The sequence below is a fragment of the Notolepis coatsorum genome, assembly GCF_963971535.1.
Source record: "Notolepis coatsorum genome assembly, chromosome: 18".
NCBI lineage: Eukaryota > Metazoa > Chordata > Actinopteri > Aulopiformes > Paralepididae > Notolepis > Notolepis coatsorum.
In genome coordinates, this window is record NC_140182.1 from 39,435,686 (window position 1) to 39,451,066 (window position 15,381).

General features: G+C 46.5%; 1 protein-coding gene across 3 annotated transcripts in view; it reads right to left on the minus strand.

The window, feature by feature from the left end:
- Window positions 1–13,989, minus strand: part of LOC311245476 (cingulin-like protein 1) — a 42,853-nt gene extending 28,864 nt beyond the window's left edge. For 2 of the 3 annotated variants that reach the window (XM_084335324.1, XM_084335322.1), the window contains exons 1-11: window positions 13,880–13,985; window positions 10,785–12,042; window positions 10,614–10,708; window positions 6,912–7,017; window positions 6,698–6,793; window positions 6,191–6,339; window positions 5,589–5,730; window positions 5,259–5,471; window positions 4,423–4,629; window positions 1,500–1,604; window positions 1,106–1,258 (exon numbers count right to left, since the gene is read on the minus strand). In XM_084335324.1, the coding sequence (XP_084191450.1) occupies window positions 1,106–1,258; window positions 1,500–1,604; window positions 4,423–4,629; window positions 5,259–5,471; window positions 5,589–5,730; window positions 6,191–6,339; window positions 6,698–6,793; window positions 6,912–7,017; window positions 10,614–10,708; window positions 10,785–11,867 (2,349 nt within the window). In that variant the 5' untranslated portion in view covers window positions 11,868–12,042; window positions 13,880–13,985. Of the gene's footprint in view, window positions 1–1,105; window positions 1,259–1,499; window positions 1,605–4,422; window positions 4,630–5,258; window positions 5,472–5,588; window positions 5,731–6,190; window positions 6,340–6,697; window positions 6,794–6,911; window positions 7,018–10,613; window positions 10,709–10,784; window positions 12,043–13,879 lie in introns of all 3 variants that reach the window. The other variant, XM_084335323.1, reaches the window with a different exon arrangement.
- Between the last annotated feature and the right edge of the window lie 1,392 nt (window positions 13,990–15,381).

The following is a 15,381-nucleotide window of genomic DNA, read 5'->3' on the forward strand; positions in this document are numbered from 1 at the left end:
GGTTCGATAATAACAACAACAACAACAACAACAACAACAAGCTATATATTTTTTTGTGGACAGCTGAAAGTCATTATGTTTAATTTACACAAGCCAGCCTTGGCTCTTTTAACAATATGCAAACTATGCTGTACTCATAGTCTCATACTGACGTTATTCATATACAGTAGTATACTAGGTCTGATCTGCTTGGGATCCCACGTGAGGTTAATGCTGTGTGAGAGAGAGCGAGAGAGAGCGAGAGAGAGAGAGAGAGAGAGAGAGAGAGAGAGAGAGAGAGAGAGAGAGATCGGGAGATCGGGATGTGCGTGTTTGGAAACCTGGCTGCTGCATGGACTGTGATCATATTGATTAATGGCAATGGTGATAGTTGTACTGTAACTGTACCTACTTAAATATTCGTACGCTTGTGGTTTCACCGACGCTCTGACGCACACAGTAGGCTACTCAGTGTGTGGTTTTGCGATGCGTGCGCACGCGCGTGTTTGTGTGCTGTGTGACATTGTGATACCTTGTTACATGTTAATTTTTGGTATCGACCCCCCTGGAGAAAAATTCATCAGCCGCCACTGCCCTTATGCATTGCAAAGTGATGCACCCAATAACCCTTTGCCTTTGCAGAATGTCTTCCCCAGTCTATCTCCCATTCCTCCTCTCTCTCTCTCTCTCTCTATCTACCGGTCTGCCCGGTAACAAAAATCAATAAAAACCTACAAAAACATAACTTGTCCGAAAGGACAAGTAACATTTAGAGATGTTCTGGTCAAAGGTTTCACTCTGGTATATCTGTTATCTCCCCACCATACCATACCGTACCATAGACAGTAAGGGAATTCTGGACTAAATCACAACAAATTAAATCTGCTTAGATGGGGGACAAAATCTGGTTAAAATGCCAATCCGTAGCCTGATGTGTATCACCAGGGTTGACATGGTTACCAGGACCTCTGTTCCAGAGTGGGTTCAGCGTGAGGTGAGTAGTTCACACACAACACCGCTTCCCACGCAAATTCCTCCTTGGTGACCAGTAACCCAGTCTATAGATCACCCCCATCCCTCTCTCTCTCTCCACCACTCCTTCTTCTTCTCCTCCTCCTCCTCTCACCTTCCTCTGGAGCTGCTCCACAGTCCTGTCCTGCAACCTCCTCTCCTCCTGCAGCTCGTTCTTTGACCTCCACAGCTCCTCTAGGCGGCTCTTCTCCTCCCGGAGCTTCTCCTTCAGCTCACGGTGCTCGTGGTTCATCTTAGTCAACTTGCTCTGTCACAGGAAATGTGAGGAAAGGGGAGATAGGACTCACCTCACAGCTCTGTGGTGGTCAAAGTACTTTCTGATAATACTGTCGACTGTATCCACACGGTGGACATTTTGGGCTCAGAGGTTGGTTCCTTTTCCACATTGTTCCCAAGGTGGGAACAGAGTGAAAAGGAACCCAACCCGTGCGTGACATAAGAGCAAAATGGCCGCCGTGTGAATACGGTGAAGGATCCTGGTCTCATACCTGCACGTCCTCCAGGTGTATGGCCAGGGCTTGGTTAGACTGGCACATCTCCTCCTCCCTCGCCCTCACGTCTGTTAGCGTCTCCTCCACGTGCTCCTTCTCCCTCTGACAAAGGAAGGGGGGGCAGAATATAGCACATCAGAACTTAACGTACATCATTTACAACACCTACAAGCAAATAGGTAAACAAGATAAAAAGGGTGCAAGTAGATATTCAAAAAGATACAGATGAGCATATATATATATATATATATACATTTTTTACTCCCCCAATCATGTAGCCAATTCCCTTCCTGGTTGTTGCTTCGCCCTACTGTCAGTCTGGGGAGGGTGTAGACTACCACATGTCTCCTCTGTCGATCTGGGGGGGTGTAGACTACCACATGTCTCCTCTGTCGGTCTGGGGAGGGTGTAGACTACCACATGTCTCCTCTGTCAGTCTGGGGAGGGTGTAGACTACCACATGTCTCCTCTGTCAGTCTGGGGAGGGTGTAGACTACCACATGTCTCCTCTGTCAGTCTGGGGAGGGTGTAGACTACCACATGTCTCCTCTGTCGGTCTGGGGAGGTTGTAGACTACCACATGTCTCCTCTGTCGGTCTGGGGGGGTGTAGACTACCACATGTCTCCTCTGATTGTCTGGGGAGGGTATAGACTACCACACGCCTCCTCTGATTGTCTGGGGAGGGTGTAGACTACCACATGTCTCCTCTGTCGGTCTGGGGAGGGTGTAGACTACCACATGTCTCCTCTGTTTGTCTGGGGATGGTGTAGACTACCACACGCCTCCTCTGATTGTCTGGGGAGGGTGTAGACTACCACATGTCTCCTCTGTCAGTCTGGGGAGGGTGTAGACTACCACATGTCTCCTCTGTCAGTCTGGGGAGGGTGTAGACTACCACATGTCTCCTCTGTCGGTCTGGGGAGGGTGTAGACTACCACATGTCTCCTCTGTCAGTCTGGGGAGGGTGTAGACTACCACATGTCTCCTCTGTCGGTCTGGGGAGGTTGTAGACTACCACATGTCTCCTCTGTCAGTCTAGGGAGGGTGTAGACTACCACATGTCTCCTCTGTCGGTCTGGGGGGGTGTAGACTACCACATGTCTCCTCTGTTTGTCTGGGGAGGGTGTAGACTACCACACGCCTCCTCTGTTTGTCTGGGGAGGGTGTAGACTACCACATGTCTCCTCTGTTTGTCTGGGGACTACCACATGTGAATGAATGAATGAATGAAAACTTTATTTAACAGATTGCAGAATGGGTACAATACAGTAAGGCTCAGTACACACAATTGTTAAGGGGATGCAGACCAGAGAAAGACGTTTGTCTTGTTTACATCAGGGTCCCCCATTTTCAATTCATAGTGACATTCACAACATACATGACATCATGACATTTATGGCATAGGGACATACATGACATACAGGTATTTAGTACTTTAGTAGTATGTCTCCTCTGTCGGACTGGGGAGGGTATAGACTACCACATGTGTCCTCTGTCGGTCTGGGGAGGGTGTAGACTACCACATGTCTCCTCTGTTGGTCTGGGGAGGGTGTAGACTACCACGTTTTTTTTCTCATTTTTTTACCATATAAATGTGAGGTATAAATTCACATACAGTTTCACCTGTAACTGAAAAACAAGGTTTTCTTAACACACTATAAATAATATAGATCTGTTTTATATATTTTTATTCCCATCTAGTGTTAGTCCTACTTTCAAGAGCGAGGCGGCTAAGTGGCGCAGTGGGCAAGGCGCTCGCCATTAACGCAGGAGATGCTGGGTTCGAGCCCAGCTCTCTGCATTGCTACCGGCTTGGCTGGTCGTTCATACTAACACACATTGGCAGTGTTAGGGGTGGGAAAGCCGGTGGGTGAGGATTGGACGTTGTGGACAGCGACTCCTACAGGTCGGTTGGTGCGCCTGTACAGCAGAATCAGGAAGTATCGGGGGCAGCGTGAGCCTCCCACGCGTTACTCCTCGCCACTGAGAGATCGCACTGTTCAGGTGAAAAGATGCGACAGCTGCCTCCTCGTGTACCGGAGGGGACACGAGATGCAAGGCTTGGTCCTCACTGCAGCCGACCAGTGGGAGGCATAGTCTAGCAACGTTCGAGACAGGGGAGGGGAGAATTGAAGGGAGAATTGGCGAGGCGAAATTGGGATGGGAGAAAAAAATCGAAAAATAAGGAGAAAAAGTGGATACAAAAAAGAGCTGAGTCGATCAACATGAGAATGAAAACATGACTCTGCCTTGCTATTTTGTATCTCTGGTTGTGGGGCTGCCCCTTTGTGTACATTTGGATTTACATGGTTACAAAACGGGTGCTTTGAACGTGTCACATAGAGGTTTCCAGATGGTTTCACTGGAAACACGTTGCCTGTGTTTATTTCCTTGTCAGTTATTGCTATTAACTAACACTGCAACAAGGAAACTATAAAAGAAGGAAGGGTCATCCTGTCAGAATACCATACCATGCTCTGCTTGATGCCAGACTGTGATGGCAGTTCTATTGAAGCCTATATTAAAATATAGAAATATACCAGCTATCTGAGGAAATATAGTACATAAACCAATATCTCAAACGTTAGCTAGTTAACAATGCAACAAATTGCAGATGATTCTGACAAACCAGGTGATAACCTGTTTAAATGACATAAACATGGAGATGGTGAGCCCATTCAACTCAATGCCAGCACAACTGAATGTTTCCACACTTGGCACCAATGTGCGTTCACACAGTGATGTGATGGCCCTTCCTTCTTTTATAGTTTCCTTGCATTGCAACAGGAAGTGAACTTGGGTCTATTTAGAATGTTATAAGATGAAAGTCGTCTGGACCTTGTGAGAACCTTGTCTGAGCTGGTACACTTGTCTTTTCCAGAACATCTGAGTTCAGAATGCCCCCTAACTCAAGCCCACCTCCAGGTGGTTTGCTCGTTGGCCCAGCAGTTTCTCCAAGGCTCTGGACTCCTGGATCAGACTGTTGAGCTGATCCACCCTGTTCTCCAGCTCCTCCACGCGTCCTCTCAGCTCGTCTCTCGCCTGCCGCAGCTCCGTCACCTGGACCCTGGCTTCACCTCGCTCCTCCTCCACCTCCGTCTTCTCTTGGCCAAGCGAAGTGTTGCTCTGAGATTTAGATTTAGATAACGTTAGGTTTATCGTCCTGGAGGTGAGGTCCATCTTTTCCCTCAGCTTATGTACGTGTAACGCAACAATGGTGCAACCCTCCAGGACAGGACAGTGTTCATTTTACTAGGGATGCACCGATACCGATACTGGTATCAGATATCACTCTGATACCAGGCTAAAATAGGATATTGGTATCTGAAGATTTCCCTGAAACTAAAATCAGATACCAAGAAACACATCTAACATGCCAGAAATCAAAGCAAAGTGACTTAATTTGCTGCATTTGTGACATGTTAACTTAAAAATGTATTATATCTCAATAATTTGTGTTCAATGACACCAATGGTCCAAGTTCATTAAAAAGTAATGGATTGGATCAGTACCCAAAGGTACCTGGTATCGGGACTAAAACAGTTGGATCGGTGCATCACTGAACTTTACAACATGAAATCACACAGTGGCACAAAAGAAAAACATCCTTGATGAAAACACACCGGCTCTGCATGTTATTCAGAGTGACGACAGCACTGGGAACAAAGCTCCAGCATAGTACAGTAAGGGACGGGTCGAAAGAACGTTACAACATTCAGAGGCGATTGAAGTTCATCTGGTATCTGTCCTGGTACCTCTTTAGCCTGTTCCACGGCACTCAGGAGCTTCTGCACCTCCTGCTCATATTGCTCCTTGAGAGCGGTCACGTCGTCATCGTGGGTCTCCACCTCCTCTTTCAGAGCCCCCTTCAGGGCGATAAGTTCCCTCTCCCTCCAGTGCAGCACCTCCTCCTGCTCCCCCTGCATGTGTAGGACCTCCTGGAAGTCCACGCGCAATTGGTCCATTTCCTAACGAAAACGTTTACACACTGTCAGCGCCTCCTGTTTCAATACACACTTTTAGACTGGATATTGATTTACGTGGCATAGTTTCATATTTTGTCCAGAAAGTTCCACTTCTCTTACCTTCAGCAGGACCTCTTTCTCTGTGTTTTCTACCTCTATCTGTTTGACTTGGTCCAGCTCGTCATGCATCTCGGAGAGCTGCTGCTGAAGGTCCTTCATCTCTGTCTTAAACCTGTCTCTCTCTGCCTTCACCTGGGCCAGCCTGACAAACCACAGAGCACAACTGTTTTCTTCCGCTTGGTAGACATAAATTGCATTTTTATGGAGCTTTTATATAGAGCTTTTATCTAAAGCGCTTTACAATTTTGTTCCTCACATTCACCCATTCACTCACACATTCACACACTGACGGCAGAGGCAACCATGCAAGGTGCTGACCTGCTCATCAGGAGCAATTAGGGGTTAAGTGTCTTGCTCAAGGACACTTCGACACGCTGCCCAGGAGGAGCGGGAATCGAACCAGGAACCTTCCGATTACCAGACAACTGCTCTATCTCCTGAGCCACTGTCGCCCCACAGGACCTTAAGAGTCCTACAACACATGTCACACTCACAATAGATCCACATGGAAAACACCTCTGTCTTTGTGTGTTCTTTCATACTTAAGTGTGTATTTTCTATATTCACACACAGTTAGGCGCATTGGAAGGTCAGATCCTTACTCCTGTTTGGTGGACTGAAGCTCTGCCTCCACATCAGCGAGTCTGTCTCTGAGTTTAGAGAGCTGCTCCTGGCTTTTGACCAGCTCCTCCTGAAGGTTCTTCCTCTCTGCTCTGGCCTTCTCACAGGCCTTGGCTAGAAGAATCACATTCTGAGACAACAGAGAAGAATGTAAGAGCAAAGAATAAAAATATTATATATAATATATAATATAATATAATTTCATATAACAAGTCAGACTTCGCGCTCTTAATCAATGTCACAGTCTCTGACGACTAAAGGAGCACCACACTAATAAAAGAAAACAGAGAGAAGACAAATGGAAGGTATTGCTGTCCATTGGTTTGTTTTTAAATTCATTCATTCACGTTTTCATAAATGTTCAGAAGCACAATAGTGTGTGAGAGAGCGATTCACAGATACAGTGTGTATATTTAATAGACTACTTTCTTAGTCGCCAGTCCAGAGGAAAGTCAACCGTTTGTTTTAGTATCTGGACTGAACTCTACCTTAGTCTCCACCTGCAGCTGTTTCTGCAGCCCGGCCACGTCTTCCTCCAGCGCCGCCCCTTTCTCCTGCAGCGCCTGCACCTCCACAGCGTAGTTCTGCAGTGGGACAAGAAGTCCAACAACATTGACCACAAGCTTCGGTTCAAAGACATCTTGATAGACTTCACTGTGGTCAACAAGGCCAGCCAACAACCGTCTCCTCCCAGAACCTCACCTTGTCCTCCTCCTCCACATTCTCAAACGTCTTCCACTTCAGCTTGTTCATGCTGTCCAACACCAGGCTGACTTTCTTCTGTGTGGTGGAATCATTATCGCTTGTCCTGAAATGGATGAAAACAACCGATTCAGAGACACACAAAATTATTAACAAAGTGTGATCATCATAAAAGAGCCACCTGTCTGTGCTTATGGTATTAATTATATGTGTGTCTGATTATGACCAAGATATGATGGTCGTAGGACCAAGAAGAAGGTTTAGAGTTAAAACTGGAACCTATAGCCCTTTATCACCCACATACACAGACCCTGTTACCAGCAGAGGAGTGATGTCTACTTATTGATTGTTGCTTTGTTTGTTTGTACTGTGGTGTTGTTTGTTCATTTGTGGGGGGTTTCATGCTCTGTGTTGTTTTCTCTTTTCATGTTTGGGGATGGGGGGGTCCTGGGATTCGGGGGTGGTGGGTGGAGGATGTTGGGGGGGGGGGGGGGGGGGGGGGGGGGGGCGCGTTGAGCTGGGGCAGTGGGGGGGTGGGGCATGGGGGACTGGAGTGTTGCGGGTGTGTATGTTTGGTTGATCAGAATTTCAGAACATTTTCAATGAACAAATGTATAATAATTGTTTATTTAGCTGTGGGAGTGCTCGGTCAACCTGCCCATGATAAATACAAGCAAACGAAAATATTGTGTCTCAGGGCAGTATTTCGAATGCTTCTATAGTGCTGATGAATATTTAAAGTATTGCACTCTTTACTCAATGTGGAGGTGAAGATGAAAGCCATAATATTTCTTTCACTTTCATCTTTCAGTACAGCTGATGTGGAAATTGGCTCATACTCTGCATTCCTGACTGGTGTGTGTGTGTGTGTGTGTGTGGTGTGTGGTGTGTGGTGTGTGGTGTGTGTGTGTGTGTGTGTGTGTGTGTGTGTGTGCGTGCGCGTTGTTTGAGCACACACAGCTGTCCAGAAGCTCTTTATCCGACTACACTGCATGACCGCATATCTTAACCATTTCAGTTGTACATCATTTTTGGGGAATGTTTTCTCAGAATTCTATAACAATTGTTAACATTGTCATTACAATTTTCAGTTCTCAAAATGATATCTCACATGTACACCTAAAATACATACACGTTAATCATCAAAAGGTAAAAAGTTTATCCAACTTTGTGTAGCCACCTGAATATGTTTGGCTATTATTCAGGGTGGCTAACGTTAATCTTTTGCATTCCCTGTGCTCACATGGACGTTGTAACCAGTTGACCGCTCTTGATCATACCTACTCGGACATGGACAATTAACGTGCGGTTCTCTTTGATCACCCCTCCCTGACATTGACTATTAACTTGCTGCTCTTTGATTCTCCTTCTTCAAAACATTGGCGTTTCATAGCGGGACAGGACTACAGGTGCCGGCAGGGGGCGGTGGTGGTCGCTGGGCAGGAAGGACATCAGGAGAAGAAGAACGAGTTCAATGCCAAGTGCAACCGAGAGGAACCTCCTCTTCGTCGTTCTACACAGAGGAGGAAGGACGTCGATAACAGGAGCACCAGCGAGCGAGCATGCGAGGAACAGACTCAGCTACAAAACGGGTTATTCCAGAAATACATGCGGTAGTTGAGTGTTTGATTAATGCGCCGGATAAGCTCAGTTACACAACGGGTTATCCTAGAAATATCTGCGGTAGCTTAGCGTTTGGTTCAGGTGCCAGAGACACTGTGAAGGAATCAACAGGCGAGCATCGTCGAAGAGCAGGTGGTAGACCTTAGCCACCTTGCGTTAGCTGTTTATAGGCGTCATAGTAGGAGGGTTCAACACGACCCACAGTTTAGCTGTGTTTAGGCGAGCACCACAGTTTAGCACGCGCACCGGCCCACCTCAGCAGCCCAGCAGAGGACGCCACTACACTGCACGCTTCTCCAGCCTCTCCACGCCGTTGCCCAGCATCACATGCCCCAGCGTCTACTCCGCCCCGCTAGCTGTTATCGCGGGATCTCCGTCTGCCATCTTAGCATCCGGACTAGTGGTGCTAAAATTGGGCCCCTCATCTTGGATAAGTATCAGAGGTGCTCTGAGTGTTGAAACGTGTTCGGTAGACCGTCTACTGTGGGGAGCAGGCTCTGTAAGAGTGAAGATAAACGGTGCTTTAAACGGGCACTGGAGAGCAGTGTATAGGGGCGCCCCAAACATTTCAAGCCGGCTTTAGATAGGACTTTATTTGCTAAATGTGGGCCTACTGTTAATTTCTTTTGAGTGTAATAATATGTGTGTTCCTTTATAAAATTCCCATTCAGTAACTCCTTTATCCCAGAGACCTCCCCCACCCAGGACTTGGCTTGTGCACTCCCCCCCACCTTCCCCCCCCGTCCCACTCCCCCCCCCCCCTACAGCGCTGTAACAACCCCAACCCACTCCCCCCTCCTTCCGTAATTGGCGCTGCCTATGACGGCTGCCAGTCTGTTTGCGGTGGTGAATATGCATATGTTTGTCTCAAGGCTCTGTACCATTATTACTAAAATGTAATAATTGTGGAATATTACTGTAATGAGCTGTATGTGTATGATCCAAGCGTCCTATGATCCTCATAGGAGCATAACAGAAAAAGCATTCCATGTGAAGGTATTCTGTATCTTTGCATGTCAACTAATAAAGAAACTTGAACTTGAACTATCCCTTCCCTCTTCCTCCCCTCTCTCCCCACCTATGGAGTAGTGGAACAGTATATATAAACCCATAAAGGGAAGGTCTTGTTACTGTGTCTAGCCCAGTGTGGGAAGCACTTTAGTCTGTGTTACAGAGCAAGAGCACTAGGTGGCCAGGGCGTAATTGTAACTTGAATCAGACTGTAATTAAGTGTAACTTGAATCGCCATCACTAAACAACCACTGAATGGGAGCACTGTGTGTGTCTGTTACTGAGTCTGTGTCTTAACCCTTTTCTGCCCGGGTAATGCTCATTATTATTTAACCCTTTCCCCACCACTGTCTATAGTTTATTGTTAAAGGTCTCTACAGGTCATTAAGGAAGGGTACTGCTTTGGGGAGCAAAAACATTATTCATCTTACTGCCATCAGGTGTGGGAGGGCTCAGGAAATATTGGGGGAAGTGGGGGTGTGTGGGGAGCTACTGCTGATCGCCCTGGAAGACAAGAAGGACCAGAGTACCATCCCTAGGTCAGTGAATCCTAGGCCCCATCCGCTCCTGCTGCTCGACCTCCATTTCGACATTCCTGGCCTACAGTCGGGGGTCCAGCTAGACTCAGCTCTGCTGCATCCCGCTACCAGGTGGCCGTGTACAACCACTGCCATAAAGCAGGGATAATCCACCCTGCTACATTTGTCAAACTTTGTGTGAAAGTGCAAAATACTAAATCAAGTTTGGTTGGATTTCAGTAGTTTTATAGTTCACTTCATAGTCATCAAAAAAAGGTACTGTCTTTTACTATTATGTACCTTACTGTACCACTATGTACTATGTTACTATCATTATACTACTACCTCAAGCTAATTATGTCTATACAACTATGCACACAGTGTGTAATACTCAAGTTCAACACTATTTGATGAACAATGCCACTGACCCTTAGCTGTCAGAGTTGTATCCCTCCTGCTGACTTGTTGTTCACAATGTAAGTCGCTTTCGATAAAAGCTTGGCTAAATGAATAAATGTAAATGTGAATCTAGTGACTCTAGAGCGCTCACCCATCTTTGAGGAGCGTGAAGAGCATCTGTTTCGCCGTGTCCTCATTGGACTCTGCCGGTAGCTCTTGCTGTCCTTTCAGAAGATCAGGAGTGACCTGATTAAGGAATATATAGCAAGTAAAATACAACCTCTTATAAAACATCCCAGTGTTGAACAGTATAACCCTTTACCTGTGTATCTCTCTCATCAGACAGGTCAGCGCTGCTGCTTGATGTTTTCTCCACTCTGTGGAGCACCATGGCTGCTGGGGGCGAGGCGGCCTCCTGTCCCCGCTGTCCTCTGTAGAGCTGCGAGGTGGACTTGCTCTCCTCTCTCCGGCCAGCCAAGGTGGGCTCTCTGCTGGAGAACGTGGCCCTGAGGGTGGGCTCTCTGCTGGAGAACCTGGCCCTGAGGGGGTCTGCTGCACAGGTCCCTCCCGGGGTCTCACCTCTGACGGCCTTCAGAGAGGAGGAGGGGGAGGAGGAGGGGGAAGAGGGAGAGGAGGAGGGAGAGGAGGAGTCTGATGTCTGGCTGCTGTCCGCGCTGCGTGACCTTCTACGCTCCTCTGGATCCAACCTGTTCCTCGGACCACACCTGCCCTTCCGCTGGGTGATGTTAAAGCGGTCGATCAGCTTCCCTACGGAGAACATGGGGTCTCTGTCCACTGAGTTCGGGGACCTGGCCGGGACGGCTGGACCGGGGGCCTGGATCTGGGCACTCGGGTCTAGCTCGGGGCCCTCGGCTGGGAGGGGGATCCTGGCTTTGGACACTTGGGCAGCCTGGGTTTTTTCAGGTTGAAGACCGGCGTGTAATTGCCCCAGTCGGGCAACGGGGGCCGTTTGCAGTGGAATGATTTGGTTGAGGTCGTTGTTGTCGGGGTCATAAGGTCGAAGTAGCTCCGGGTGTTTTTGATAATGGAACGCGGAGGAGGCCGCCGCGGTTCTCTGTGACTCCCCGGTCTCAGGCGGAGAGTCTCCATACTGGCTCCGTCTATTAGCCAGTCTTTTTTCCACAGAGAGGTCGGCCAGCGGAGACCCCCTCCTGCCCGGAGCCAGACCGTAGTCCGACTGGTGGGTGACGACAGAGACGTCCCTGTGGCTCTGTTGGCCACCATTGTTCAGGATCACATAAGGATGACCTTTAATTCCTTGGATTTGTACCCTGACTCCGAACGCACTGGAGTCTGGACTCGCTCTGGGGCTGTGCTGCTGCTGCTGCACGTAGCCCCTCTGTAGCCTCGAGTCCAGAGAGCCACTCGTCCTGTGCGGCTCCATTCAGACTCCCAGGCGATTAGCGGAATATCTCCTCTAAGTGGACAGTTTCACGACTGTGAAGGGAGAACAGAGAGAGAATATCCTGTACACTGTCATAAAAGCTTGCAACTGGAAACTTTTAGTAGATAGACAACATTCCGATCCCCAGTGGTCTTCCTCTGGTCGCTCTTATCAACTGTGAGGAAACAAGCATAGTTTCAGAGGTGTGACCTGTGACGCTCACACATGGGCAGGTCACATGAAAACGTAAGCGTTAGTTTCAATGGCATCAGGTTGGTTAAAGGCCCTGTGAAATCAAAATAGATAGTTTAATGGTATTTTAGAGTTTGTCATTTCCTAGAAATGGATTTTTTTTAAATGTTCATGAGTGATCCAGCACACAGGGGCATTTACAAATGTTGTGTTCAATGAAATGCTTTAGAACGACATTTACAGCACACAACTAACATTGTATATAACATATGTTGCTAAAGTTACTAACATTGTGTAGCTTGCTAGCTAACGGGTTGACCGTAACGCACATTCAATGTTATTGGCTACTGTGTAAACGCACATCAATATCCCCAACAAGTCCCTCTAGCTTCCTGTTTTTAGAGGAAACACGTGAATATGCAGAATCAAATAGCATTCTGCTCGCCGTTTCAGGGACTTTCAGGTGTCTCTGTTTACAAAACATTTGAGCAGGCCTGGACTAATGTGGGATTAATGGTAATGACAACCCAAGAGGCTCTCATAAAGCATGCACTCACCAACCAGCTATAAAGTCAGTATAAAGGGAGACTATACACTGATATTGTCACTGTGTAGTGAAAACAGTTCTGTCTGTGTGCTGATGACAGTGTACTATTGTACAGCCAAGGCTGAGCCAACTGAATGACGACTCCTGACTGTGGTCGTCACTCACTACACAATGTCGTCATCCACTTGACGGGACAACACTTGATGAAAGTGTATTATCAACAAATCTGTTACGGTCAGGCTGAACGACTAGAAACAAACACATGTTGTATTGTGCAGTAGACAATATCTGCTTAAGAAGGCTATCAATTTTTTATTAATTCACATGCGTTATTCCTGTGCCCTGTGGGTTCAGTTCAGTTCATATTTGATCATACATCTCTCTCTCTCTCTCTCCTGGAGCTTGGAATCGGAGAGAAAATCTAATTTATGATGTCAGGGCTTCTCCAAGACAATACTCAGTTTGTGGGCCTTGCACACACTGTTCTTGTTAGCTCTTATACCTAAGCAAGTACAAATTCTGGTTCACACCTGTTGTAATATAAACCTAATTTGAGACTGAGAACCTAAAATTGTATAATTCCATAAGGTGAGTGCCGTCACTATATGCAGTCACTGTATATTGGAGAAGCATACATTTTACATCCAGATTACATCACAAATTTGAGGGTTCTCTCTCCGATTTCTGGCTTTATGATATAGTGATGCTTGTTCACAAATATTATCTCAACTGCTTTGAGTCACAGGAATAATGTGAATTCCTAAAATGGGTGGCATTTCCCTTTAAAGGCACAATCCGTAACGGTTGCTTCAAACATGATAACAGCCTACTGAATAGAATATGGTTATTAACTTATTGCCTGGTCAAAATGTTTCCTTCTTTTTAACGACTCATTGGATATTAGGACTATCCTAAAGTTGGAGAAGTTAAACGACTTTATTTTGCCTAAAAAACTATTCGGTTTCATATTCGAACGTTTCCATTAAACAGGCTCAGACAATAATCTAAATACATTTTAAATCATACCAGTTTACAAGGCGTGTGTTAGGAAAACCGCAGACAGAAATGTTAGAGTTAGTTCCCTGTGTGCGCGCCCCTACAAATTTGACATTTAATAGCTTAAAATGGTTAACGGACCTCATCCCCGGTCTTCCTTATTATATGCAACTTCAGTTCGCTTCGTCCTTCGATCATTAAATACGAATATACGGGCTGATAAACACTAAACAAACAAGTAAAAAAACTAAAACATTATTATAAGTCGCAAACTTACCAGTTATACACTGCGGAGAGATGCGCTTGTTGTATGAATGAAGTCTTCTTGACAAGTAACGCACCCCGGTTTGAGGCGAGCGACTACAACTCCTGAAAGAAACGGCCCAGAAGTTCCCACCCAGCATGGAAAACACCATCCGGAGCCAGATGGTTCCTCCAACTGTCATCATTCAGAGGTTTGTTTTGTTTCATCTCGCAACCATGTCACTTATAAGCTATTTATCTGCAGCCAATACTGCTCGTTCTCGTCGGTGGAATGAATGAATGAAAACTTTATTTAACAGATTGCAGAATGGGTACAATTACAGTACGGCTCAATACACACAATTGTTGGTAAGGGGATGCAGACCAGAGAAAGACGTTTGTCTTGTTTACATCAGGGTCCCCCATTTTCAATTCATATCGACATTTATGACATACACAACATGACATTTATGGCATAGGGACATACAGGTATAAAAGTACTGATACATTTGTGACATAAACGGTATTCAAATATACAGTACTGTTACCCATAGATCCTGACAGAGTATATATGATGGGGAGGGGACTGTACATTAGGAGGGGGTGGGAGAGAAATATACATACGGCGGGGAGAGATATACATGCAGTGGGGAGGAGACTGTCTATTAGGAGGTGGTGGGGGGTTTGGGCATTTACGGTGGCCAGTTTCTAATTGCAGCCTCCCGTAGGTGCTCTTTAAGAGCTTAGCGGTTTTGAATGTGGGTAGGGATTCACATTGATGTGGCATAATTGCTAAACGTGTTTAGTCCCTTGTTTGAGCCGAATCTGGGTTTAACATGATTTGTTGAGCTTCCTCTGGTGTAGTGGTTGTGGTATTCACTGACCTTTGGGAAGTATTTTGACATGTACATGGGTACCTTAGTCCTATAGTGTATCTTGTAGACCAGGCCCATTGCAAGTTGCTGTAATCTGTCGTCTACTCTAAGCCATCCTAGGTTGTCTAAGTGGGCAGGGGTGAGGTGGGTTCTGGGGGTAAGGTCAAGTAGTAGTCTGACCAGTTTGTTTTGTGATGTTTGTAATATTGTTTTTAGCGCCTTTGAGGTGCTTTGGTACCATGAGGTGCAAGCATAGTCGTAGTACCCTTGAATGAGTGCTCCTGCCAGAGTGTTCAGGGTATTCTTGTTTACCAGAGAGGAGATCCGGTACAAGAATCGAGTTCGTTGGTTGACTTTTTTTTATTACATTGGATGCCATTTTGTCACAGGAATGATTTGCCTCTAGGATGGAACCCAGGTAGGTAATTTCATCTTTCCTTGTGACAATATTGTCACCCACTGTGACTGAGAAGCCGTCGGTCTTGCTGAGTTTGTTATTTGAACCGAAGAGAATGGACTCTGTTTTGCCCATGTGTAATGATAGTTTGTTATCAGCGAGCCATATGCAGATTTTGCCTAGTTCCGAGCTGAGGGTTTTTTCAACCTGCAACTTGTTCTTGTCAGAGACCAGCAGGGCTGAGTCGTCCGCAAACAGGAACAA